Source organism: Kogia breviceps, chromosome 9 (genome assembly GCF_026419965.1).
Source record: "Kogia breviceps isolate mKogBre1 chromosome 9, mKogBre1 haplotype 1, whole genome shotgun sequence".
In the NCBI taxonomy this organism is placed as follows: Eukaryota; Metazoa; Chordata; class Mammalia; order Artiodactyla; family Physeteridae; genus Kogia; species Kogia breviceps.
Genome location: NC_081318.1, coordinates 56,297,271 through 56,322,884, shown reverse-complemented (window position 1 = coordinate 56,322,884; position 25,614 = coordinate 56,297,271). Strand labels below are relative to the sequence as shown.

Sequence of the window (25,614 nt, the reverse complement as noted above, 5' to 3'; positions counted from 1 at the left end):
TCCTCCTTGAACATAAATCTTTATGCACATTTTGAGTACTTCCTTAGGAATCCAGAGGTGGGATTAGTGGGTTAAAAAAGAATATTCATAAGGCATTTTATACATATTGCTTGACTATCCTTAGGAAAGGATATACTAATTTTACATTTTGATCATAATTTACAATCCTTGAATCTTTACCAGTATTGAATATTTTATTATTCTTGCCTGATCATGTCTTATATTTATTTTTCAATTAGGAGGTTTGCCTTTTCCTATTGATGTAAACAGTTTGTGTTTCACATGTGTAGTGTAGAGCATATTTTTTTCTACTTTATTTACTTAAAATTTTTCCTTATGGTGATTTTGGATATACAAAAGTTTATAACTACTTTTTGAGAACAATTCACAATTCAAATATGTACTTATACAATAGAGTCAACATTGTAAAATCATCAATATGGCAAGAACAAGGCACTCCCATACCACATTACACCACCCCAAGCTACAAACCCAGTGATCTCTCTTGCCTAACAGTATTTAGTTTAGCAAGAAGTCATTTACTTCTTGTTATGCATTTAAGTCAATGTTTTATATCTCAAGGGATACTCAGATTTTTAAGCCCTGTGTCTAGTTAAGCACTTGTCTTGTTAAAGAAATTTTAGGCATCAAGTAATAGGGTAGAAGAGGTAAAATCAATCCTGCAACTATTTATTGAATGCTTAAAATATAAAAGTAACTAAGTTAACCAAGCATCAGTCACCTACATGTGAGGACTGCTGTGTGAACATGCTACACTACAAATAATATTTTAAAAAAATTATTGCTGAAAATGTACTTCTTATTTTATTTAGTTAATAATAAGAGTATAAAATAAGATGGTGTTAATGTAGAGCTGAGACTTGGGGATCAAATGACAGGCTCAGATTCTTCAGTGGGAGTTTAGTGTGACTGAGATTAAAATGCAGAATGACCCGCTACAAATTCAATGCTTAACAAAAGAAATGGTATTTTTAAAAAGCTTCTGAACATTAAAAAAGACATAGGAGCCAAAATAAAATCAAAAGAAGTAAGCCAGAGAATTTTCCAAAATCTAAGTGAAGCATGGGTATGGTTGAGTATAAATATAGTTGCAGATTTAATGGAATTTTTGGTTTTCTTTTATTTTCTATATTTCAGAGACTACATATTTGTTAGCAATATTTTATTACAGCATGAGGGTTTTATTTCATGTGGTTAATGGGGCTGTTTTTATTTTTTCAAAATTTCTGTGTAGAAACATCTTTCCATGTAATCAAAGGTGCATACACATACACACGTATGTAAATATAATTTATTTTTGAGTTAGACTCTTTAGTCAATATAGCTTGATTTATACTTGGGTTCTATAGTTAATATTCCCTGCATGTTAAGTCATTTCCTAAACACAGAATCTGAAGTTACAGATTTGCTTCCTTCCACTACAGGGCATCATGACATTTCTTGTCTCTTTCTCCAAACTACTGGCTTTTATTTAAAGTCACTTGCTTTTTTTTTTTTTTTTTTTAATTTGCGGTACGCAGGCCTCTCACTGTTGTGGCCTCTCCCTTCGCAGAGCACAGGCTCCGGACGCGCAGGCTCAGCAGCCATGGCTCACGGGCCCAGCCGCTCTGCGGCATGTGGGATCTTCCTGGACCGGGGCATGAACCCGCGTCCCCTGCATCAGCGGGCGGTAAAGTCACTTGCTTTTGATGGAGGACTCAAAGATGTGATCTAGGAGTTGGAAACTGAAAGTGATGGAAACTGAAATGGGAATTTGGAAAGAAAGAAAAAATAAACAAGATAAATTTAGATACTGTGGAAAACCCATTTTGTCCTAGGAAAACAATGGAGAAAGAGGGCCCCTGTAATGCTGAGGAGAAATCAGGAGGTGGGGAGGTCAAGCACAATATTCATCTATCCACAAGGTGTCCAGAGTATGGCTTCCAAAGAGTGTGACTTTGACATATAAACACAGAGACTGAGATCGCTTTTTGGAGGGGACAATAAGACTTGGATAGGACTCATGTCTGACATATGGCAGTGAAAGTGTACACTGTTAAAAAGAACCACATCTGATAGCAGCAATGGGCAAAACACTCTGTGATTAGAAGATGTTACATATATAAAATTCCTACCTTAGAGTGGAACAAGGTAAAGAATGAAAGGTGGGAGAGAGAGAAGGATTATTGTTGGAGATGCCGTTATATCCAGCCTGGATTAATGAGTGATATGGATGATTATTTTTCTAATATTGACCTCCAAAAAAGCATAGGGACAAGATTTAGTAGATAAAGGAAAGTCAAATATTTACCTGTGAACTATTTGCTAATCATGTTCATTGTTCTATTTTTTTGTTTGTTTTTATCTCAACTACCTTTAACACTCCCTTATACAAACACCCTTTACTTCCTCACCCTTCTTGCCTGGATGTGTTTGTGTAAACACACAGCCACTTTGACTGGAATCACTTAAAATCCATGACCACAAGTGTAGAAGGGGTATCCCATGCCCCCTGTCAGTACTCTTCCCTCTTCCCCAAATCAGAAAGTGTGAGTTTGTTTTCTAGCTTTGGTCTTAATTTCCAAGATTGTTTGGGCTCTTCTGGGACTCTTGCATTTCAATATCAATTTTAGGGTCAGACATCAGTTGGGATTTTGATAGACATTACACTAAATTTGCAGATCAGTTTGGGGAGTATTGCCATCTCAACAATATTAAGTCTTCTGATCCATGACGTGGGTTGTCTTTCCATTTATTTAGGTGTTCTTTCATTTCTTTCAACAGAATTTTGGAGTTTTCGGACTGTAAGTTTTGAATTCCACTGTTAAATTTATTCCTAAGTATTTTATTCTTTTTGATATTATTGTAAATTGAATTATTTTCTTAATTTTATTTTTGGATTGTTCACTGCAAGTAAATAAAAATACAATTGCTTTTGTATATTTATCTTGTATTCTACAAACTTGCTGAACTCGTTTATTAGTTCTAATAGTTTTTTTTTTAATGGTTTCCTTAGGATTTTCTATATACAACATTGTGTCATCTGCAAATAGAGATAGTTTTACTTCCTGCTTTTCAATCTGGATATGCTTTATTCCATTTTCTTGCCTAATTTCCCTGGCTAGAATCTCCAGTACAATGTTGAATAGAAGTGGTTACAGCAGACATTCCCATTTTGTTCTGGATCTAAGCTGTTCTTTAAACATTTTGATGAAGTCGCAGGTCTCTGTCCTTTCAGGTGATTCAACTGCACTTTCATGAAATGCTCATTTAAGTCAGATGCAACAATATTCTAGATAAAGGATCTTTACCCTTATAGTTGGCATTGACATCCAGAATCCTCAGAACCAATGGCTGAACACAGCACCATTAAGAGATCAAGACTCAGGCTCTATTCACCAGAGTGCAGGCTACAATAGACTCTAGACTATCATATCCTGTTTATGAAAGTCTAGATAGTGTCTCTAGAACATTTGAACCAATGAGTATATATTTATTTTCACTGATTTCATCGATTTCCACCAATTTCACCAATAAAACCTCATTAGTAACAATCATTATGCTAATTAGCCAAAGATTTGGGGTTGGTTAGAAATAATGATAGCTGAAGCAGTCAGTCATAGTGGTGACAGCTGGAGAGTAGATATTTTTAATATAATGTTACAATGTTATTATATAATATTATTCAAACACCCTGGAAGGTCAAATTCTCAATTAGGACAACTAACCTAGAGTGTAGCTTAAATTAATGCATGTTATAGTATACTGTGCATACACACAAATTCACATGTTGTAGCATACTGTTGATGTGGAAATATTTAAAAACAGGTCACAGACACCATGACAATGTCAAATGGCATTTCTTACCTAGTGTGGCTGAAACAGAACTCATGATTCCTTATTAAAGATGCTTGTCCATGGAATTTTTCATCAAATTATGCCATCGACATCACCATCCATACACATGCTTAGGCCAAAAATCTAGGTATTAGCCTTGATATCTTGATTTCTCATCTTTTATAATCTATCCATTAGCAAGTCATTTTGATTCTGCCTCCAGCTCTTTTATATCCTAAATCCATCTTCTTCTCTTCTCCACTGTCACTACCTTAGTCTAAACCACCATACTTACATTTATTTAAAAAAAATGAAGTGATGCAGCAAGGAGTCTAACGCAGGTTCCTAGTGATCGCTGCTTTTCTTTTCTGGATGTCTCTGAGCTAGCCTCCTAACAGGTGTTCTGGCTTTTTCTCTATTCTCCCTTCTTCCCACCCCATCTGATACCACTCTTTAAAAAGCAGCCAGAGAGATCTTTTAAAAATGTAAATTAGCTTATGTAATTTCCCTTATTGAAGCCATCCAATGACTTCCAAACACACTTGGAATGAATCCTGGGCTCCTTACTCTGGATAGAAGTCTCCATGGTCTGGCTCCTGATTAATTCTTTGACCTCATTTCAAACAATCTCCACCACATCCACTATGCTTCAGCCACACTAGCCAACTTTTTGGTTCCTGAAAATGACAAACATTCTTGCCTTGGGGCCTCTGCACTGGCTGTTTGGCTATCTCTCTGTCCAGATGACTCTTCCTCTGATCTTAGCAAGGCTGCCTATTTTTCATCATTCAGATCTCAGCCCAAACATCAACTCCTCGGAGTAGCTTCCCTGACCATGCATTATAACTTGGATCCACCCTGTCATGCTCTATTACATCTGCCTGTTTTAACTGTCTTTATTACACATGTTTAGGTACATGTGTCATCTCCTCCTAGCTAAGAGATAAGCCTCATTGACAGCTGAAATCTTGTTTATGTTGTGCACTTTTGGATCTCTATCATGGAGAACAGTTCTTGATGCCTAGAAGTGCTCAATAAATGTTTGTTGAATGAATGGATGAGTGAAAATTTAGAGCAGAGCCTGATATTTTGATAAAAGAACCATCAAAATTATTCTGCTTAGCTGGAATTTTTGGTATCAAATATTATCTAAATAGATGAATTATAATCTGGGGGCTCAACACTTCTTTGGGGACAAAAATTAATTGTATGATATTTGTTGTAATAGGATATAATCAGGATCCACTTTAAAAACATTCTGTGATGGGACTTCCCTGGTGGCACAGGGAATCTGCGCCAATGCAGGGGACACGGGTTCAAGCCCTGGCCTGGGAGGATCCCACATGCCGCAGAGCAACTAGGTCCATGCACCACAACCACTGAGCCTGTGAGCCACAACTGCTGAGCCTGTGTGCCACAGCTACTGAGGCCCACACGCCTTGAGCCCGTGCTCTGCAGCGAGAGAAGTCACCGCAATGAGAAGCCCGTGCACTGCAATGAAGAGTGGCCCCCGCTCGCTGCAACTAGAGAAAGCCCACATGCAGCAGTGAAGACCTAACTCAGCCAAAAATGAAATGAATTAATTAATTTTAAGAATTCCCTTAAAAAATTAAAAAAAAACATTCTGTGAGTTATTTAATTTGTTCATCACTAAATGATTTATAAGCACTGAGTGGTAGTAAAAAGATGATGATCCTGGGGGTTAGTATGAGGAGGCTTCAGAGGGCACAGCTGTATAGATCTAGAAGTTTTTACAGAATTGCTGACATCTCTCTCTCTCTCTCTCTCTCTCACACACACACACACACACACACACAAATAGCAAAGAAGACAGAACCAAAGGCACCCAGGAACCATGGGTGAGTTCTACCTGGAACAGGAGGCCTACAGAGGATTGAGACCACAAAGGCTAAAATCAGCCCCAAAGGCTTATCATGGTAGTTTCCCACACTCCTGGGGGTTTAGAAAGTCCCAGGAAGGAGGAGAGTGAAAGAACTTTGGAAAAATGAAAACTCCTGAAAGGACTGTTTTAAGCTTGTAACTGTCAATAAAATTTCCCAGTGGAATGAGGAAATCCCAGATTCAAATTTCTGCTTTCAATTGGGAATGAGAGCTCTGAATTTAAAATCAAAAAGGTTAAACTGAATTGAAATAGGGTGACCTACTGTTCCAGTTTGTCCTCGGATGTGGAACTTTCACTGCTAAAACCTGAAAAGTCTTGGGCAGACCAAGATGATTGGTCACTCTAGTTGTAGATATAAGAAAAGTGACATTTTTGCATGCCCAAGTATGTGACTATGAAATTCATACCTAGTGACATTAAAAAGGCCAATCCTGAACTCTTCAATCTCAGAGGATTCCCACATAAACACTAGAGTGGACACTGATGCAGCCACCTGACCTATCTTTTTTTTTTTTTTTCTGAAAAGTGTTGGAGAAGAACCAGTTTTGAGGGTTGTCCTTTTTTCTTTCTTTTTTTGTTTTTTAATACTGCAGGTTCTTATTAGTCATCAATTTTATACATATCAGTGTATACATGTCAATCCCAATCACCCAATTCAGCACACCACCATCCCCACCCAACTGCGGCTTTCCCCCCTTGGTGTCCATATGTTTGTTCTCTACATCTGTGTCTCAACTTCTGCCCTGCAAACCGGTTCATCTGTACCATTTTTCTAGGTTCCACATATATGCGTTAATATACAATATTTGTTTTTCTCTTTCTGACTTACCTCACTCTGTATGACAGTCTCTAGATCCATCCACGTTTTTATAAATGACCCAATTTCGTTCCTTTTTTATGGGTGAGTAATATTCCATTGTATATATGTAACACATCTTCTTTATCCATTCATCCGTTGATGGGCATTTAGGATGCTTCCATGACCTGGTTATTGTAAATTGTGCTGCAATGAACATTGGGGTGCATGTGTCTTTTTGAATTATGGTTTTCTCTGGGTATATGCCCAGTAGTGGGATTTCTGGATCACATGGTAATTCTACTTTTAGTTTTTTAAGGGACCTCCATACTGTTCTGCATAGTGGTTGTATCAATTTACATTCCCACCAACAGTGCAAGAATGTTCCCTTTTCTCCACACCCTCTCCAGCATTTGTTGTTTGTAGATTTTCTGATGATGCCCATTCTAACTGGTGTGAGGTGATACGTCATTGTAGTTTTGATTTGCATTTCTCTAATAATTAGTGATGTTGAGCATCTTTTCCTGTGCTTCTTGTCCATCTGTATGTCTTCTTTTGAGAAATGTCTATTTAGGTCTTCTGCCCAGTTTTGGATTGGGTTGTTTGTTTCTTTAATATTGAGCTGCATGAGCTGTTTATATAGTTTGGAGATTAATCCTTTGTCCGTTGATTTATTTGCAAATATTTTCTCACATTCTGAGGGTTGTCTTTTCATCTTGTTTATGGTTTCCATTGCTGTGCAAAAGCTTTGAAGTTTCATTAGGTCCCATTTGTTTATTTTTGTTTTTATTTCCATTACTCTAGGAGGTGGATCACAAAAGATCTTGCTGTGATTTCTGTCAAAGAGTGTTCTTCCTGTTTTCCTCTAAGAGTTTTATAGTGTCCAATCTTACATTTAGGTCTCGAATCCATTTTGAGTTTATTTTTGTGGATGGTGTTAGGGAGTGTTCTAATTTCATTCTTTTACATGTAGCTGTCCAATTTTCCCAGCACCACTTACTGAAGAGACTGTCTTTTTTCCATTGTATATCTTTGCCTCCTTTGTCATAGATTAGTTGACCATATGTGCGTGGGTTTATCTCTGGGCTTTCTATCTTGTTCCATTGATCTATGTTTCTGTTTTTGTGCCAGTACCATATTGTCTTGATTACTGTCACTTTGTAGTGTAGTCTGAAGTCAGGGAGTCTGATTCCTCCAGCTCCGTTTTTTTCCCTCAAGACTGCTTTGGCTATTCGGGGTCTTTTGTGTCTCCATTACAAATTTCAAGATGATTTGTTCTAGTTCTGTAAAAAATACAATTGGTAATTTGATAGGGATTGCATTGAATCTGTAGTTTGCTTTGGGTAGTATAGTCATTTTCACAATATTGTTTCTTCCAAGCCAAGAACATGCTATATCTCTCCATCTGTTGGTATCATCTTTAATTTCTTTCCTCAGTGTCTTATAATTTTCTGCATACAGGTCTTTTGTCTCCCCAGGTAGGTTTATTCCTAGGTATTTTATTCTTTTTGTTACAATGCTAAATGGTAGTGTTTCCATAATTTCTCTTTCAAATTTTTCATCATTAGTGTATGGGAATGCAAGAGATTTCTGTGCATTAATTTCGTATCCTACAACTTTACCAAATTCATTGATTAGCTCTAGTAGTTTTCTGGTGACATTTTTAGGATCCTCTATGTATAGTATCATGTCATCTGCAAACAGTGACAGCTTTACTTCTTCTTTGCCAATTTGGATTCCTTTTATTTCTTTTTCTTCTCTGATTGCCATGGTTAGGACTTACAAAACTATGTTGAATAATAGTGGTGAGAGGGGACATCCTTGTCTTGTTTCTGACCTTAGAGGAAATGCTTTCAGTTTTTCACCATTGAGAATGATGTTTGCTGTCGGTTTGTCGTATATGGCCTTTATTATGTTGCGGTAGGTTCCCTTTTTGCCCACTTTCTGGAGATTTTTTATCATAAATGGGTGTTGAATTTTGTGAAAAGCTTTTTCTGCATCTATTGACATGATCATATGGTTTTTATTCTTCAATTTGTTAATATGGTATATCACATTGATTGATTTGCATATATTGAAGAATTCTTTCATCCCTGGGATAAATCCCACTTGATCATGGTGTATGATCCTTTTAATGTGTTGTTGGATTCTGTTTGCTAGTATTTTGTTGAGGATTTTTGCATCTATATTCATCAGTGATATTGGTCTGTAATTTTCTTTTTTTGTAGTATCTTTGTCTGGTTTTGGTATCAGGGTGATGGTGGCCTCATAGAATGAGTTTGGGAGTGTTCCTTCCTCTGCAGTTTTTTGGAAGAGTTTGAGAAGGATGGGTGTTAGCTCTTCTCTAAATGTTTGATAGAATTCACCTGTGAAGCCATCTGGTCCTGGGCTTTTGTTTGTTGGAAGATTTTTAATCACTGTTTCAATTTCATTACTTGTGATTGGTCTGTTCATATTTTCTGTTTCTTCCTGGTTCAGTCTTGGAAGGTTATACCTTTCTAAGAATTTGTCCATTTCTTCCAGGTTGTCCATTTTATTGGCATAGAGTTGCTTGTAGTAGTCTCTTAGGATGCGTTGTGTTTCTCCAATGTCTGTTGTAACTTCTCCTTTTTCATTTCTAATTTTATTAATTTGAGTCCTCTCCCTCTTTTCCTTGATGCGTCTGGGTAATGGTTTATCAATCTCGTTTATCTTCTCAAAGAACCAGCTTTTAGTTTTATTGATCTTTGCTATTGTTTGCTTTGTTTCTATTTCATTTATTTCTGATCTGATCTTAATGATTTCTTTCCTTGTGCTAACTTTGGGGGTTTTTTTGTTCTTCTTTCTCTAGTTCCTTTAAGTGTAAAGTTAGATTGTTTATTTGATATTCTTCTTGTTTCTTGAGGTAGGCTAGTATAGCTATAAACTTACCTCTTAAAACTGCTTTTGCTGCATCGGGTAGGTTTTGGATCATCGTGTTTTCATTGTCATTTGTCTCAATGTATTTTCTGATTTCCTTTTTGATTTCTTCAGTGATCTCTTGGTTATTTAGTAACGTATTGTTTAGCCTCCATGTGTTTGTGTTTTTTACAATTTTGTTCCCTGGAATTCATTTCTAATCTCAAGCGTTGTGTTCAGAAAAGATCCTTAATATGATTTCAATTTTCTTAAATTTACTGAGGCTTGATTTGTGACCCAGGATGTGATCTATCATGGAGAATTTTCCATGTGCACTGGAGAAGAAAGTGTAATCTGCTGTTTTTGGAAGGAATGTCCTATAAATTTAAATTAAATCTATCTGCTCTATTGTATCATTTAAAGTTTGTGTTTCCTTATTTATTTTCATTTTGGATGATCTGTCCATTGGTGTAAGTGAGGTGTTAGAGTCCCCCGCTATTATTGTGTTACTGTCAATTTCCTCTTTTTTTTTTTTTTTTTTTTTTTTATTGCTGTACGCGGGCCTCTCACTGTTGTGGCCTCTCCCATTGCGGATCACAGGCTCTGGACGTGCAGGCTCAGTGGCCATGGCTCACAGACCCTGCCACTCTGTGGCATGTGGGATCTTCCCGGACTGGGGCACAAACCCGCGTCCCCTGCATCGGCAGGCAGACTCCCAAACACTGTGCCACCAGAGAAGCCTGATTTCCTCTTTTATAGCTGTTAGCAGTTGCCTTATGTATTGAGGTGCTCCTATGTTGGGTGCATTTATATTTATAATTGTTATATCTTCTTCCTGGATTGATCCCTTGATCATTACGTAGTGTCCTTCCTTGTCTCTTGTAACATTCTTTATTTTAAAGTCTATTTTATCTGATATGAGTATAGCTACTCCAGCTTTCTTTTGATTTCCATTTGTGTGGAATATCTTTTTCCATCCCCTCACTTTCAGTCTGAATGTGTCCCTAGGTCTGAAGTGGGTCTCTTGTAGACAGCATATATATGGGTCTTGTTTTTGTATCCATTCAGCAAACCTGTGTCTTTTGGTTGGAGCATTTAATCCTTTCACATTTAAGGTATTTATTGATATGTATGTTCCTATAACCATTTTCTTAATTATTTTGAATTTGTTTTTGTAGGTTCTTTTCTACTCTTGTGTTTCCCACTTAGACAAGTTCCTTTAGCATTTGTTGTAGAGCTGGTTTTGTGGTTCTGAATTCTCTTAGCTTTTGCTTGTCTGTAAAGCGTTTGATTTCTCCATCAAATCTGAATGAGATCCTTGCTAGGTAGAGTAATCTTGGTTTTAGGTTCTTCCCTTTCATCACTTTAAGAGTTTCTGCAGAGAAATCAGTTGTTAACCTTGTGGGAGTTCACTTGTATGTTATTTGTTGATTTTCCCTTGCTGCTTTCAATAATTTTTCTTTGTCTTTAATTTTTGCCAATTTGATTACTTTGTGTCTTGGCATATTTCTCCTTGGTTTATCCTGTATGGGACTCTCTGTGCTTCCTGGACTTGGGTGGCTATTTCCTTTCCCATGTTAGGGAAGTTTTCGACTATAATCTCTTTAAATATTTTCTCGGGTCCTTTCTCTCTTCTCCTTCTGGGACCCCTATAACTGAATGTTGTTGCATTTAATGTTGTCCTAGAGCTCTATTAAGCTGTCTTCATTTATTTTCATTCTTTTTTCTTTAGTCTGTTCTGCAGCAGTGGATTCCACCATTCTGTCTTCCAGGTCACTTATCCATTCTTCTGCCTCAGTTATTCTGCTATTGATTCATTCTAGTGTAGTTTTCATTTCAGTTATTGTATTGTTCATCTCTGTTTGTTTGTTCTTTAATTCTTCTAGGTCTTTGTTAAACATTTCTTGCATCTTCTGGATCTTTGCCTCCATTCTTTTTCCGAGGTCCTGGATCATCTTCACTATCATTATTCTGAATTCTTTTTCTGGAAGGTTTCCTATCTCCACTTCATTTAGTTGTTTTTCTGGGGTTTTATCTTGTTCCTTAATGTGGTATATAGACCTCTGCCTTTTCATCTTGTCTGTCTTTCTTCGAATGTGGTTTTTGTTCCACAGGCTGCAGGATTGTAGTTCTTCTTGCTTTTGTTGTCTGCCCTCTGGTCTGTTTTCCACATCAGCACTCAGGTGGGCAGTGTAGTACTCCTGACTGGCCTCTCTACAGCCACTAACCCCCACCTGACTTATCTTTAAGAAAGGCCTTCTTGCCCCAGCAGCTGGGAGTGATGTTGGTGGACAGCCTCAGCTGTCACAGCCCCCACCCCCACCATAGGGTTTGCCTCAGCTGTGAAGACACCTCATCCAAGGTCAGGCCCCTTTCTATGGCTGCCCCATCTAGCTGACCCCGATCCATGGAGGAGTATAAAGGCTGGTCACCTCAGGACAATGTCCCAGCTCAGGACAATACTGAAGAGCCATTCTAGCTCTAGAGCTTCCCCAGGAAGTAGGCTGCGGCTGTTATTCAGTCTGTTTTGCAGCCCAACTTCTCCTTCTGCCCAGTCCCACTTTCCTCCCCTCCCTTCCACAGATGTTAATGCCAAGAGCACTCCCTAATAAACATCCTGCGTACTAAGCTCTGTCTCAGGAAGTTTGCTTCCTGGAGAACCCAACCTCAACTGAAACTGGTGCCCTTCTTCTGATTTGTTTTCAGTCTGTTGCCTGAGACCACCTGACAAGAATGTGTAGGTCATGGGGGACTCACTGGTTGGGCTTGAGGAAAACTGGAGAACTTGTTTGCCCTAGGGTGTGTCCAAGGAACTTTCCTCTTTTATTCTGCAAGATTTTCAGGACAGGAAAATGTGACTCATAGTAGGAACATGTTAAATTTATTAGGTAAGTGAATGACCAGGTCAGGGTCAGCTTCATGGATGTATAACCTGTACAGTTGCACACAGCCCCATCTTTCTCAGAAGTGCACCACAGTTGATTTAGTGCTCTGCTGTCAAGGTCTTGAAAGTCTGAATAATTTTTTAACAAGAGACTCCACGTTTTCATTTTGCACTGGGCCCTACAAATTAGATAGCTGGTTCTGGACCTGGGTCCCCCAAGAACTAGCTTATCCTCATTTCCACTAGGTTTCTCTCTCACTAGAAGGGAGTGGCAGGAAAGCAGGGAGCAAACCAGCAGTCTTATTAGAAGAGCTCTCAGGGTGGGCCTAGAACCACATTCCCAAATCTCATTCCTTGTAATCATGGCTCTTCAAGATGTTTACACATACTTGGAGGGCAAAGTGATCATTGGTCACATAAACTCAGGAAACAGCAACCTAAAACCCCATCTGGAGATTTACAATGTTCATCAACTCAGTAGAGGTTCTGGGAAGTCTCCCCAGTAAATAAGACACCTACTTAAGTTTGTTTAGTGCTTGAATAAACAACTGCATTTGTTCAGGGGAAGATTTTTTTTCCTGAACCACCTCTTAACATTCTGGAACAATTTTCCTTTCACAATTATTTGGGATGTGCTACCCCAGAAACTTGGGCTGAATTGGCCACACCTCCCTTGTCCTGAATGTAAGGATCTAACAGCCTAGCACAGACTTCTTCCCTTCACCTCTTTTGGAAGTGATGATCAGGAAGTCATTAGTTTGCTGTGGTATTTAGGAACTATAAGGGAGCTTGTACCACCTACTTCAGATGTAGATAAGAAAAGAGATGTCCTAAAAGGTTAAATCATTTTAGATACCTATGATAGTTAAGATTATGTGCCAACTTGCCTAGGCTATGGTACCCAGTGGTTTGGTCAAATACCAGTCTAGATGTTGCTGTGAAGGTATTTTTTAGATGAGATTAACATTTAAATTTATAGACTTTGAATAAAGTAGATCACCCTCTATAATGTGTATGGGCCACATCTAGTCAGTTGAAAGCCTAAAGAGTAAAAACTGAGTTTTCCTGAAGAAGAAGGAATTCTCCTCACTATTGCAACATGGAAACCCTGCCTGAATTTCCAGCCTGCTGTTCTGTAGAATTTGCACTCAAGACTGCAACATCAACTCTTGCCAAAATTTCCAGCCTGCTGGCCTGCCATACAAATTTTACACTTGACGGCCCTGATGATCACGAGACAATTCCTTACAAATCTCTCTCTCTCTCTCTCTCTCTGTCTTCCCGCACCGCTTGTTGGTTCTGTTTCTCTGGAGAACCCTAACTAATACAATACCAATTCTGGATATGTAGTATAAGATAGCCAGACTAGGTATTCCCTTTACCCCTCCAGATTCACTCTCCACTTTCCTCCACCCTGTCTGTGACCATTCATGTGCATCAGTTGACTTCCTTGTCCTGTAGCTTCCAGTTGGGTTGGATCAATGATGAGAGGTAGTGGCAGGAGGACAGAGTGCAGGAGGAGAGTGAAGTTAGGGTGTCTATTCTCTTGGCTCTCTCCCTGCCAGGCTACAGGTTAGCAGTGGTTTCGTTCCTTTACTGTCGATCTGTGGCCTCTCCAACAGCTCTAGCTCCAGCAATAGCTCCAGCCTCAGCTCTCACTGAGTTCCTGCCCACTCTTTCCTCTGGGTCTTTAGGTCTAGGTTGGTTAAGGCTATTGCTAGCACTTTCCCACCCCCCAATCATGTGCTCCATCATCCCTTGTACTTTTCCCTTAATCCTGCCTATGGCTCTGTATACCATCCTCACTTTCCCTGTTTGAGTGTGCCATTTGTTTCCTGCCAGGACACCGGGTAATTCAAAACCCTTTTAATTCTTTTTACACATGAGGAAACTGAGGCCTAAGAGGCATGGTAACTTCTCCAGGGCTGGGATTTAAGCCAAGGTGTCTGACTCCAATGGTAATCCTCACAGCCTGTACACATCAATTCAATTACTGTTCACATTAATTACTCTTTCTGAATCACAGTTTCCCCATTTGCAAAACGAGGTCAGTAACAATAACTCCTTATAGGGTTCTAGTTAACACTCAATAAATATTAACTATTGTTATTATTTGCAACAAAAAAGGACCTTGATGAAGATAGAAATTCCCAATTTACAGGGTCTTGGTAAGGATGAATTGGCTAGCAGGTGTGTTGCACCAGCACAGGGCCTGGCACACTCTAGCCACTTAATATATGCCATTAAACATTAGTCACATCTATTGTTCTTTTCCTATGCCACACTCTTTAGGAACATGATCTTGAATTCTATGTGAGCAAAATTTGAGTTGAGAGGCACTTTACAGATATTGTCTCATGTAAATGTCATAATGAACTAAGAGGTGAGTTATTCCAGTTTTACCAATGAGGAAGTTGAGGTCCAAGAGTTAAATAACTTACCTAAGCTCACTACTACATCTGGTAGTGAAAGATCAAGGATTCCAACCCAGACATATCTGACTCCACATTTATTTGAGCCAAGGAAAACTTGTTAATAGAGCTAGTATTCAGCTGGTAAGCACTGGTGTGATAGGTCCCACTTTAAATACTGAATATTTCCCCATTGGGTGGTAAATGGCTGCTGCCTCAAGTCTCTTGAGTAGGACCTGCTCACCCATTCCCCCTCTGTCCCCATGACTCCCAGCTGCAAAGACAGGGCCTACTCTGATGGGTCTGTGCCCACCCCTTATCAGTTTTTAATGTTCAGAATATCGCTCCTAGAAACAAATCCAGTAAATGAAACTCGATAATCATACACAAACCTTTTAGAAATCCAAGAAGGAGGATGACCTGAGTGTTTTTTTAGAGCATTGCAGAAAATTCTTATCATTTCTCTACCTCTGTCCTGTGGCTGATTTCCTTGGAGGGATGGGCCCCAGAGGGGGCTTTAGGGTGAATGTATGGAAGGGTAGCCTTGTCTGTCCCCATCGTCAAGAAAGCCCAGTTCTGTTTCTGGGCCATCCCTGTTTCAGCCTTGATTGCACCTCTGTCCTGAACCCCAAGTCCCTGTGGTCCTTTTAGAATAACCCAGAGAGAAAATAGGTGTGCACACAGTGTGAGGCAGAGAAGGGAAGAGCCAGCTTTTCCCCAGGCTTCTGTGTTTGAAGTCAGTCAGGATGGGCTTCCATGTTTTACCTTAAAGAGGGAGACTGGCAGCTTGCTAAGAGCCTGAAGACTGCTCCTAACCTCTGTGTTGCTGAGCTAGTAGCTGGCAGCCCTTCATCGTCACCTATACAGTTGCCCCATTTCCCTGGGTGCCGTCCATGCCTGAAGAAGGCTGGGTTTGGGGGCTTTTCCTTGTTTGATGGCTGAGGGGGAGTTTGGAGATTTGTAGGAGAAAGTGCAGAATAGATAGTGAGTTAAGAAACTCAAAGTCAGGGTTCATGAGATAGAGGGCTGGGGCTAGTGGAAGGAGGAGGAAGCTAAGGGAGTGTCAGTCATTGGGGGATTTGATGCTGAGGACAGTTTTCCTCTGTTTCCTTTCAGACCTTTCTGCAGTGTGTCAGGCACTGCCCCTGCTGTGAGGATCTGCCAAGGCCAGCCCTTGCCCTTTATAAATCTCCTTTCTCTTTCTTTCTTTCAAAATGGACTTGCCCTGGATTAATAAAGATATTCTGGAGAGCTTTCTATCTCTGCCTGGCATTATGCTTTAATAATATTACTACTCCAAACTTTAATCTAGAAAGTAGAGAGGAATTGGAAAAAAAAAAATCACAAAGAAAAAGCAAACCTCTATAATCAAGAGATAGGGTTAGGGGCAAAAGAAAGGACCAGATGACACCTGGGTGAAATGCTGGCATTTAATCAGGGATTAGGCAGGAAGTGGGTGAGGCAATACCAGAATAACAAGAACCAACTTGAACCCTCTAATGGAACCTTTGTCAGGGTTTTCAAATACTCCAGTGCCCTTTAAAACCATTTTCCCCTCTGCCCTTATGTTTTTGTCCAGGCCTATAGGGGAAGGTGAAATGATCGAAAGCGAAATGCTGGCTCTATTGACTTTTCTTTCAAAGGGAAAACAGTGTGCAAGTTTCATAGGAAACCCTCTTGCTGAGTGAATGGCCCTTGAGAACAGGACTGGCTAGTGATTTGCAGGGCCCAGAGCGAAATGGAAATGTGAGGCCTCTTGTTCAAAGTGTTAAAATATTTTAAGGTGACAGGTGAACATGAAACCAAATGTGGGACCTTTCTGAGCTCAGAGGCCCTGTGTGACTGCAGAAGTCACACTCCCAGAAGCTGGTCCTGCTTAGGAGTCTCTGAAGGTTTACATTAGTCTCATTTTCTGACTTAATAATACTGCTTCCTCCATTTTCAAAGCATCAGGGATGTGATGATTGTCTGTGTGTGTGTGTGTATGTGTGTGTGTGTGTGTGTGTGTGTGTATTTTAATGCTATTCTTAGGCACTTAAGTTTATTTTCAAAATGGCTCTTTAAAACCTCAAACATTTCTAACAAGCAGTTGAAAATGTCTTAGATCTAAATCTGAGTAGGAAACGCTGCTGCCTAGGGACCTACATGTTAGAGGGGTCAGCTCTCTTGTTCAGCTCAACTCAAATCTGAGGGGCCAAAGAGACATGCCTTCCCAGACAAGTGCCCAGGTGGCTAAGCCCCAGAACTCCTTGTCTAGATGGCCCTGACCTGCTCCCAGGGATGGGCAGGCATCTTCCTCAGGTACTTCTTCCCAAGGGTGAACCTTACTACTAGTATTAGCACCCCCTGGCCTACGATTTGGCCAAGTGACAGCTGTTTAGGGGTAAGGAAAGGGGGTACTATTGACAGAACTTGGACATGTGGGCTGGTCTGGGATGTTCTTCCCTGTTTTTTGAGGACCCTTGCTGTGCCAGAGGGAGTTGGAGGGGGGAAGGGCTAGGGATGGGTGTTTCCCTCCACATTGCTACATTCTACACCAGAATTCCAAGCACTCTGAGGATTCTAAATTATAACTTGGCTTTTTAGGCCATTATCGAAAGTATATTTGTCACGATAGCATCCAACATATTTAACAGTTTGCTAGCTTAATTTATAACTTATAAAACTCTAGACTTACAGTTTGTGGGCTTCCATTTCTGTTCTCGCCATGGGTTCTGCAAACATTAGGGGCAGATGTGAATGGCAGGCAGCAACGAAAGTGTTTATCTCCGTAATGAAATTGAACACTAGCTTCCTCATAAACAGTTTTATAATTCAGTTACTCTAACTTTGCATATTTTTGTGTGTGTAATATATATACATTTTGACAAACACAGTTTCTGTTTTGATTAGTGGAAGACAGCAGCTTTTTAGGATGTAATTATTAATTATACATTTACCACATCCAGTTTCAAGTACATTTTTCCTCCAAATGCTTCTTAATTTAGTAAGAATATTGTTTTTATCACACAACACTGGACTCTGCTAAAATTTGTATCTCTGTACCACAGAAGAAATAATTTTATCTTTAATGTTGATCTTTTTATGTGAGCCTATGATAGCATTCACGATAATGTCAGATATTTCTTATTGAAAAAATGAATATTCAAAAGACGTATTTCGATTTCATGAGTTTAATAAAGAAAAACAAATCATTATTGGAACTAACTGATTTTCTCTTTGATGTATCTAGGACACTGGAATAAAACTGGCCTCGTTCAACTGTTTGTGCAGTTCTTCCAGCAATGGAGTTATCACTTCACTTTTCATGTGTGCAAAAGGGAACTTGGAATCTGAAGTGGGTGAATTTAATGAAGAAGAACAAACATTTGAGGTAAGTGAAAAGTCATGCTTCAGTGAGAGATTTGTAAACACGTTTTCTGCAGGCGCACATGTTCAGTCATTTTTGGATATAGTCTTAAAGTAACTTCTAACTTTTGGAATAGATGCTCATGCTTCTTCCAAAGATTTGTGTCTTCTGGTTTTCATGTGGGCAGTGGTATCACTTAGCCCTCATGACAGATGGTAAACTGTGTTGATAAACATACTTTGTAACATCCATATTCATCATCAACTTTCTTGTGAAATTGAATTTAGAGCTTAATTTTTTGCTAAACGTGTGCTTTTGGCTTTTTGAGTTTTTGGCTGCTGAAAGAGTTTATTGCAAAATAAAACAGCATTACTAAATAATAGCTACTGCTATATGTATATAAATCATATGGTGAATCACAAGCTTGTGTGATGATAGTTTTCAGGCTGCTCTCTATAAGCTCTATGATAAGATGGCCCAGCCTCTAGTTCCCTTTTATGTTTCCCACGTAACCAATGAAGTCTCACATTTCTACTGACCCTACCAACTGATGGCTCATTGGCTATATGCATTTGAAAGGGTGTGGGTGTGGGTGTGGCATAGGCCACAGCACAACTGACTGGCCCAACTATGGCTTGTAGGGGCAGGGATATTCAGTCCTTCTCAACTGCCACCTAAACTGCAAGAAATTAGCTTCCTGAGCTCTCTCTTGCCTGAGGGCACTGCATTTACCAGAAGGTAATGTGTGTGCTGTCTTTGAAAGGAAGGAACTTGTTAAACTGAGTCTGGAAGAAATAGGGAAAAGAGAGATGGGTTATTGCTAGACATCTTTTAGACTTAATCATATGTTAAAGTAAAAAATCTTTTTATTGTGCATACATCTCCCACAGTACTAGCCAAGACCATGTCAGAAGCTGAAATACAAAGTAGAAGTCTACCAATGCAGCTATTAATAATTCTTTATTAAAAAATAAAAAATCTAGGGGCTTCCCTGGTGGCGCAGAAGTTGAGAGTCTGCCTGCCGATGCAGGGGACACGGGTTTGTGCCCCAGTCCGGAAAATCCCACGTGCCGTGGAGCGGCTAGGCCCGTGAGCCATGGCCGCTGAGCCTGCGCGTCCAGAGCCTGTGCTCCTCAACGGGAGAGGCCACAACAGTGAGAGGCCCGCGTACCACCAAAAAAAAAAATTAAAAATCTTAGGGAAATGTTAGGGCAGTTGGGACCCTTGCACAACAGGTGTAAACTGGGATTGTCCCACTTACAGGAAAATAAAGAAGCTTCATTTTTCTTTGCCCCTTTGGGAATGGTGTTTGTAATTTTGCTACCTGGTATACTAGTGTGAGTTTTCTAAAGGTGTGGTTTCCTAGGTTTGAGTTCACTTAGCTAATGGAAATACATGAGCCCAGGATGCCAGCTTGATACCTGTGGCTGTGTGACCATCAGTCTATGTTTTTGCCATTGAAAGTAATTCAAAAGCTGCCTGATTGACTAGGCTGTCTTGGTCATTTAGTTATAAGGATAGAGCTGAGCAAGCCAGGGGACGAAAAGACCTAGCACATGCTATGTAGTTAATAAATATTTCAATAAAGGAGTCATTGTTGGAGGTGTTATTGAAAGCCACCAACTTCCTCGGGTCTGTTTTGCTTGTAACAGTAGTGATCTCAGAGGAGCTTCCATGGCTGGGTGTTTATAACTCATATAAACATATAGATATTTAATGGAAATCTAAATTAAAAATCAAAAAGTAATGTCAGTAGCTTCTTAAAAGTCATCATAAAATGACCTTACATCATTCAAAATGTCAATAAACAACTGCCCCATTAGAGCACCAGAATCACAAGATCTTGCAAGGAGGTTTACTGCAAAAAAAGAGGCCACTTGTTTCAGAATCACTGGGCGAAGACCTGCCTATCACATTCTACTGTTCCTGGAATGCCTACTACAGCTTTTGCCTCTGCTTGACATGTCAAGCTATCTAGCTAAGTGCTGATATTCGATATTTTTTGATGTCCTAATCAGATGCTCATTCAATAGAAGTCACTGCTGAATTTTGCAGACTTGCAGAAATGGAAATTCTAGTTGTTAATGCTGTTCTTACCTTGCTGCTTTGGTTCCAGGCTTTAAATTAATTTTTTTTCTGGGCTTTTAATTAAGTAGATGAACAGGAACATAATGGGACAGTGATTAACATTAGGATCAGTCTGAGGTTCTCTCAGCACTAACCACATCCTGTTTCAATTCTTTTTAATTTTTATTTTTCAGCACTGAGGAGAGTAGACATTACCGTATACATTTAATCTCTCTCAAGAATGTCATAGAGGGACCAGCTGTATTTTCTCAAAGGACATAGATACCTATATTAGACACGAGGAGAATTTTCTAGTTAGTCCCCAAGAGGTAGGGTGGCACTGTGTGTTCTGGAATTTTGTTGCTTAAATTCTGACAAAAAAAAATAACTTGTGTTGCTATGAAAATAACACTGGAAGAAAAAAAATATCACGTTAGCGTAGGCTTAATCAAAGAGAGTTATATGGAACGTGAGTCACGTGAGCTGCTCCATGAAAAGAGGGCTCTGTGGCCAAGACCCACCTCACCTTGCTCTTGGAGGTTCCCAACATACGTTAACATAATAAAGAATTTGATTGATCCTGCAATGAAGCAACCATTGTTGGAGTTTTCTAAAGCTTTCTAGAGTTTATCATGAAGCCCTCATTCTGTGTTGCTTCCTATAGAAGCACTGTAGTGGTGTAATATTTTTTTCTTTAAGTCTGTTTTCTTGCATTCATTGGGCTAATGACTAACTTTCTACAGTCCCAAGACATTATTTCCTATTTATTTTATCTAAGCTAAATCTAGATGTATTTTCTTTCAGTTCTTCTCTGCCAATAGACGATGATAACGCCTCCAGATGCTCTTAGTGTTATGTGATCTTATAAAATCAGTGATTCTCTTTCCAGAGCTCATGAGCTTCTGTTATCTAGTGTCATTTCTTACCTTTCTTTGCTTCTTGATTTTCGAAGCTTTGTTATCCTCTATCCCATAGTAGAACCACTGAAATTTAGCTCAGTTTGAAATTTGGTCAGTTTCTGTTTCTCTCATTCCCATTTCTCTTATCCCCAAATGTCATTTTGCTCTCAGATTTGATCAGTACAATAAACACTGATCTGTTTTACTTGTGTCTGTCATTGTGATAAAATGAAAACATCTCAGATTATGGATGTAATATTTTGACAGACTAATATTGACCTTATTCACATTTTCCCCCCAGAATAGTAGATTTACTACACTTTTTATTCCTGCAGTGCAAGTCTCAATACCTACTGAAAGTGTAGAATCCAGGCCAGCAGCCTCAGTGGGATATCTTTCTGCCCTGTTGTAGGAGTGAAAATCTGGATTCATTCAATTTATTCGAGAAAATGTGCGTGCCTTTGACATGCTAGGCATTAGGGTACAGTGACGGGGAGAATAGTACAGGCAGACCCCTGCTTTCAGGAAACATAGATGCGAGTGTTGTCAGTGACTTCTGTTATAGTGTGTAATATAGTGCTTTTTTTTAAAAAAAAAAAAGCTGTCTTGATCCAGTTCTGAGGACCTGTCTGGAGGCCAGTGGTTCCTCTTTTTGAGCAGCTGATTAAGTCCACATCCTCAGTGACTTCCCTATTGAACTCTTCCACTCTTGGCATCTATGCACCAGCCTTAACTGCCCCAGGGCCAGGTATCAGACAACTAAAAACAGCCCCTAAGTCCTGGAGCCTGTGAAATTATTCAAATCAGCCAATTCGTAGGGAGCCTGCTAAACCTAGTTAACCCCACCTTGCTTGTCACACATCAGCTGCCTCTGCCCCAGGGTGTAACCCTCAGTGTGGCTCTGCCTGGACACCTTCTCTACTTTGGCAAATAACAAAAAGTTCTGCTTTTCATCTATCCAGATGTCAGTGGGTCGTGTCCTGCCACCAAAGAACTTTTAAATCTAGTAAAATGCAGCTGCAAGCAAAATTTTGGTTTTTCTTTTTTATTGTTATGAAAATTTCAAAGGACTTAAAATAGTACTAATTGGTGGCGAAAAAGAGGTGGGATCAGGATTTTAAGAGAAGGGAGGAATTAAAAAAAGTTAACTTAAGTAACTTAGTTCCCTCACCAAAGACTTTAGCAGGTTAATATACCCCATATATTCATTTGTTTATTGTGTGCTTATTGAGCATTTGCTGTGGCCCTGGTAATATAGTGCTCTAGGAGGTGTGTAAGAACAGAAAATGTGTACCCTTTTCTTGAGAAACCTACAGATTAATTAAGATGTAACGTACACCTAAAATGATTAGAGAGACAAAATCAAGTATGTAGTACTATAACTAAACCACCCCTAAGTCCAAAAAATGACAAAAAATACTAAAGAACCAGAGAAATACATTTGCTTGCAATTTTCAATGATAGCTAACTTTAAAATAATTTTTATCTTTCCTAGTATGTTGGCTGGAGAAATGTTTGCATTATTGCTCTTTTCCTCCATTCATTTTTCTCTGCTCTGAAACCCTTTCTCTGAGGTGCATAGGGCCTGGCAGTTTCTAACCCTGCTTTGCAAACCTCGGACGCTTCAGAGTCACGTGGATTTTGAATTGAAGCTGGTAACGAGGTTCTCTCAAGGGATGGATTTTGGAGTACTGTGTTGGCAGTTCAGATCAGATGAAGCTATTTCTTTTAAAGCTTGGGTGTGTTTCAAAAAGGAAAATGGTTTCAGCCCAAATCCATTTGTAATACCAACCTTCCTCGTTGGGGAATTGAATGCTTAGCTAGTTTATTTTTGATAGGCAGGCTTCTGTGTGTTTTAAATGATGGCTGACTGGCCTAGAAGCTGAGTTTCTCCAGAAGGCATTTGGCGGTGTTCCATGATCTTCAGTGGAACTCACACTTTCTTCCTGGAGGAGAAGGAGGAAACTGTAGTTGATTAAGGCTCTGCTGTTTCTCTAGACTCACTCCACTGACTTTCAACAATTCTTCCCACCAATACTTTCTTATTGAACATCTACCCTGTGTAAAGGACAGTATGGTCTCAGCAAGAGATGCCAAGCACTCCAACAGAGAGCTGGGGCATGGACTCTATACAAGGCAGAATGTGGGTCTGGCCATAAAAGAGATATAAAGTGTAGTGTGCATGGAGTGAAAGAGTCACTTCAAACTGGGTGGATCAGGGAGAGCTCTACAGAGAGCATGACACTTTAGCTGGGACTTGGAGATCAGGTTTGATTTGGCAACTAGAGAAGGAATCAGCAAACTGAAACGTATGGGCCAAATCTGTCCTCTCCTCCTGTTTTTATAAATAAAGGTGTATTGGAACTCAGTCATGTTCACTTATTGAATTATCATCTATGACTGCTTTCATGCAACAACAGCTGAGTTGTATAATTGGGACAGAGACTGTATAGCCCTTAAAACCTAAGAAATTTACTGTCTAGCTTCTTACAGAAAAAGTTTGTGACCCCTAGTTTAAAGTCAGTTGCTTGAGGGACTTGATATATGGCCTTGATATTTGGACTTGACGTAGGCCAAAATATATGATTTCATTTGACAGACATTCTGGAAACAGAATGTTTCTGAGCCTTGGGAGTGTTTGTGTGTTTACGATGGCACTGAACTTCAGGACAGGGAGTGTGGTAGATGAGCTGCAGAAGAGAGGTGCTACAGGTTGGAAAAAAAATTCAGAGGTTCACGTTGTCACCTAAGTGAAAAATAATGAATGTGGATTAAGAGGATATCTGTGATGAAAGGGAGAGGGCTCAAAAAACCATTGTGAATAAAGCTGTAGAAGGGTGAACTAAAGGAAAGACAGAATTGAGGATGACTCCAGGGTCTTGACCCTGGATGAATGGGGATGTCAATGATTCCTACTCTGAAAACATATTGACCTGAACAGGACAACTTTTCCCTTCGTCCACCCTACTCCAATTAGGAGAAGGGATAAACCTGGAGTGGTCCCATCACTCCAGGGCAGCTGGTGTTGGGAGAGAGGTAGTCAGAAGCTATTGTTACAGAGGAAACAAGACTCAAAGCCTTGCTTGTGGAAGAATATCTGGTCCTAGATAGGAAGTCAGCCTATGTTGTCTCTGAGAAAAAAAACACTCCGTGAGTTGGAGGAGTATCCTTCTATTTTAGATCATCTTGCAAGATTGCCAGATAAAATATAAATTGCCTGGTTAAATTTGAATTTCAGATCAACAAGGAATAATTTTCTTTGTATAAGTACGTCCCAAATATTACCCAGGACATATTTGTACTAAAAATGATTAGTTCTTGATCTGAAATTCAAATTTAACTAGGCATCAATTTCAGATCAACAATGAATAACTTTGTAATATATGTCCCAAGTATGGGATACATTTACACTAAAAAATTATCTGTTGGTTCTCTAAAATTATAATTTAATTGGGCTTTTTTCCCCCCTAAATCTGACAACCCTACCTGTAAGGTAAACAGACAAAGTTTTCACTTTGGGGGAGACTGAAAAAGAATTGGGCACCAGTATTTGCTTTCCTTCAGAGGAGTAGAGTTGACCCCTTCAGCCATTCTGGAGCCCACAGTGAGCAGAGGATAGCTCAGTGACCGTCAGGCCAGGGTGCCGGACACTAATTAAGAGGGCAGATAGAGGATGAACCAAGGGGTGTGGTTGCGTGAAGTTTCCAGTGGTGGTGGTTTGGACATCCAACTGGGGGACTGGAATAAGGGGTTGTAGTACAGAGGGTCTGAATTAGAGAGAGGGAGTGAATTCAAGACAGGGACAGATTCCTTAGAGGAGCCTCTTTTCAAAGACGCAATTTTGGAAGGAATTTTCTTGGGGTAGAACAAAGCAACAGCTCTGCTAGATAAAGGTCCCAGCTTCTCACACTTGCTCCAATGTGGAGATCTGCCTACTTCATACCTCTGAATCTTTGATACATTGGTTCAGTGACGGGATGGCCATATTCTTCCCAGTTATCTTATAGAGCTATGTGATCATTAATTTTATGCATCAACCTTACTAGGCTGTGGTATCCAGAGGTTTGGTCAAGCACCAGTCTAGATGTTGCTGTGAAGGTATTTTTTAGATGAGGTTAACGTTTAAATCTATAGACTTTGAGTAAAGAAGGTCACCCTCCATAATGTGGGTAAACCTCATCCAATCAGCTGAAGGCCTTAGGAGAAAAGGCTGAGGTGACCAGAAGAGGAAGGAATTCTGTCTCCAGACTGCCTTCTAACTCATGACTGTAACGTTGACCCCTGCCGGAATTTCCAGCCTGACCCAAAGATTTTGGACATGCTAGCCCCACAATTGCGTTAGCCAATTCCTTAAAATAAAATAAATCTCTTTGTCATGTATGTGTGTGTGTGTGTGTACGTACACACACACAGACACACACAGACACACACACACACACACACACACACACACTATTGGTTCTGTTTCTCTGGAGAACCCTAATACAGGCAGGCAGGTGATCCTGAGTAGCACTGACCCCCATCCACGTCCTCAGATTCTCGCTGGGAGTTGAATCTTGTGGAGCCACTGCTGGTTTCTCCCAGATTCCTC

At 39.7% G+C, this 25,614-nt stretch overlaps 1 protein-coding gene across 12 annotated transcripts in view; it reads left to right on the top strand.

Moving 5' to 3' along the window:
* Positions 1 to 25,614, top strand: part of MTERF1 (mitochondrial transcription termination factor 1) — a 710,255-nt gene that overhangs the window by 248,555 nt on the left and 436,086 nt on the right. For all 12 annotated transcript variants that reach the window (XR_010842225.1, XR_010842224.1, XR_010842223.1 and 9 more), the window contains exon 4: positions 17,941 to 18,081. Coding sequence is in view for 2 of the 12 variants with exons in the window: in XM_067042490.1 (XP_066898591.1) it covers positions 17,941 to 18,081 (141 nt within the window). In the remaining 10 variants the exon portion in view is untranslated. The remainder of the gene's footprint in view (positions 1 to 17,940; positions 18,082 to 25,614) is intronic.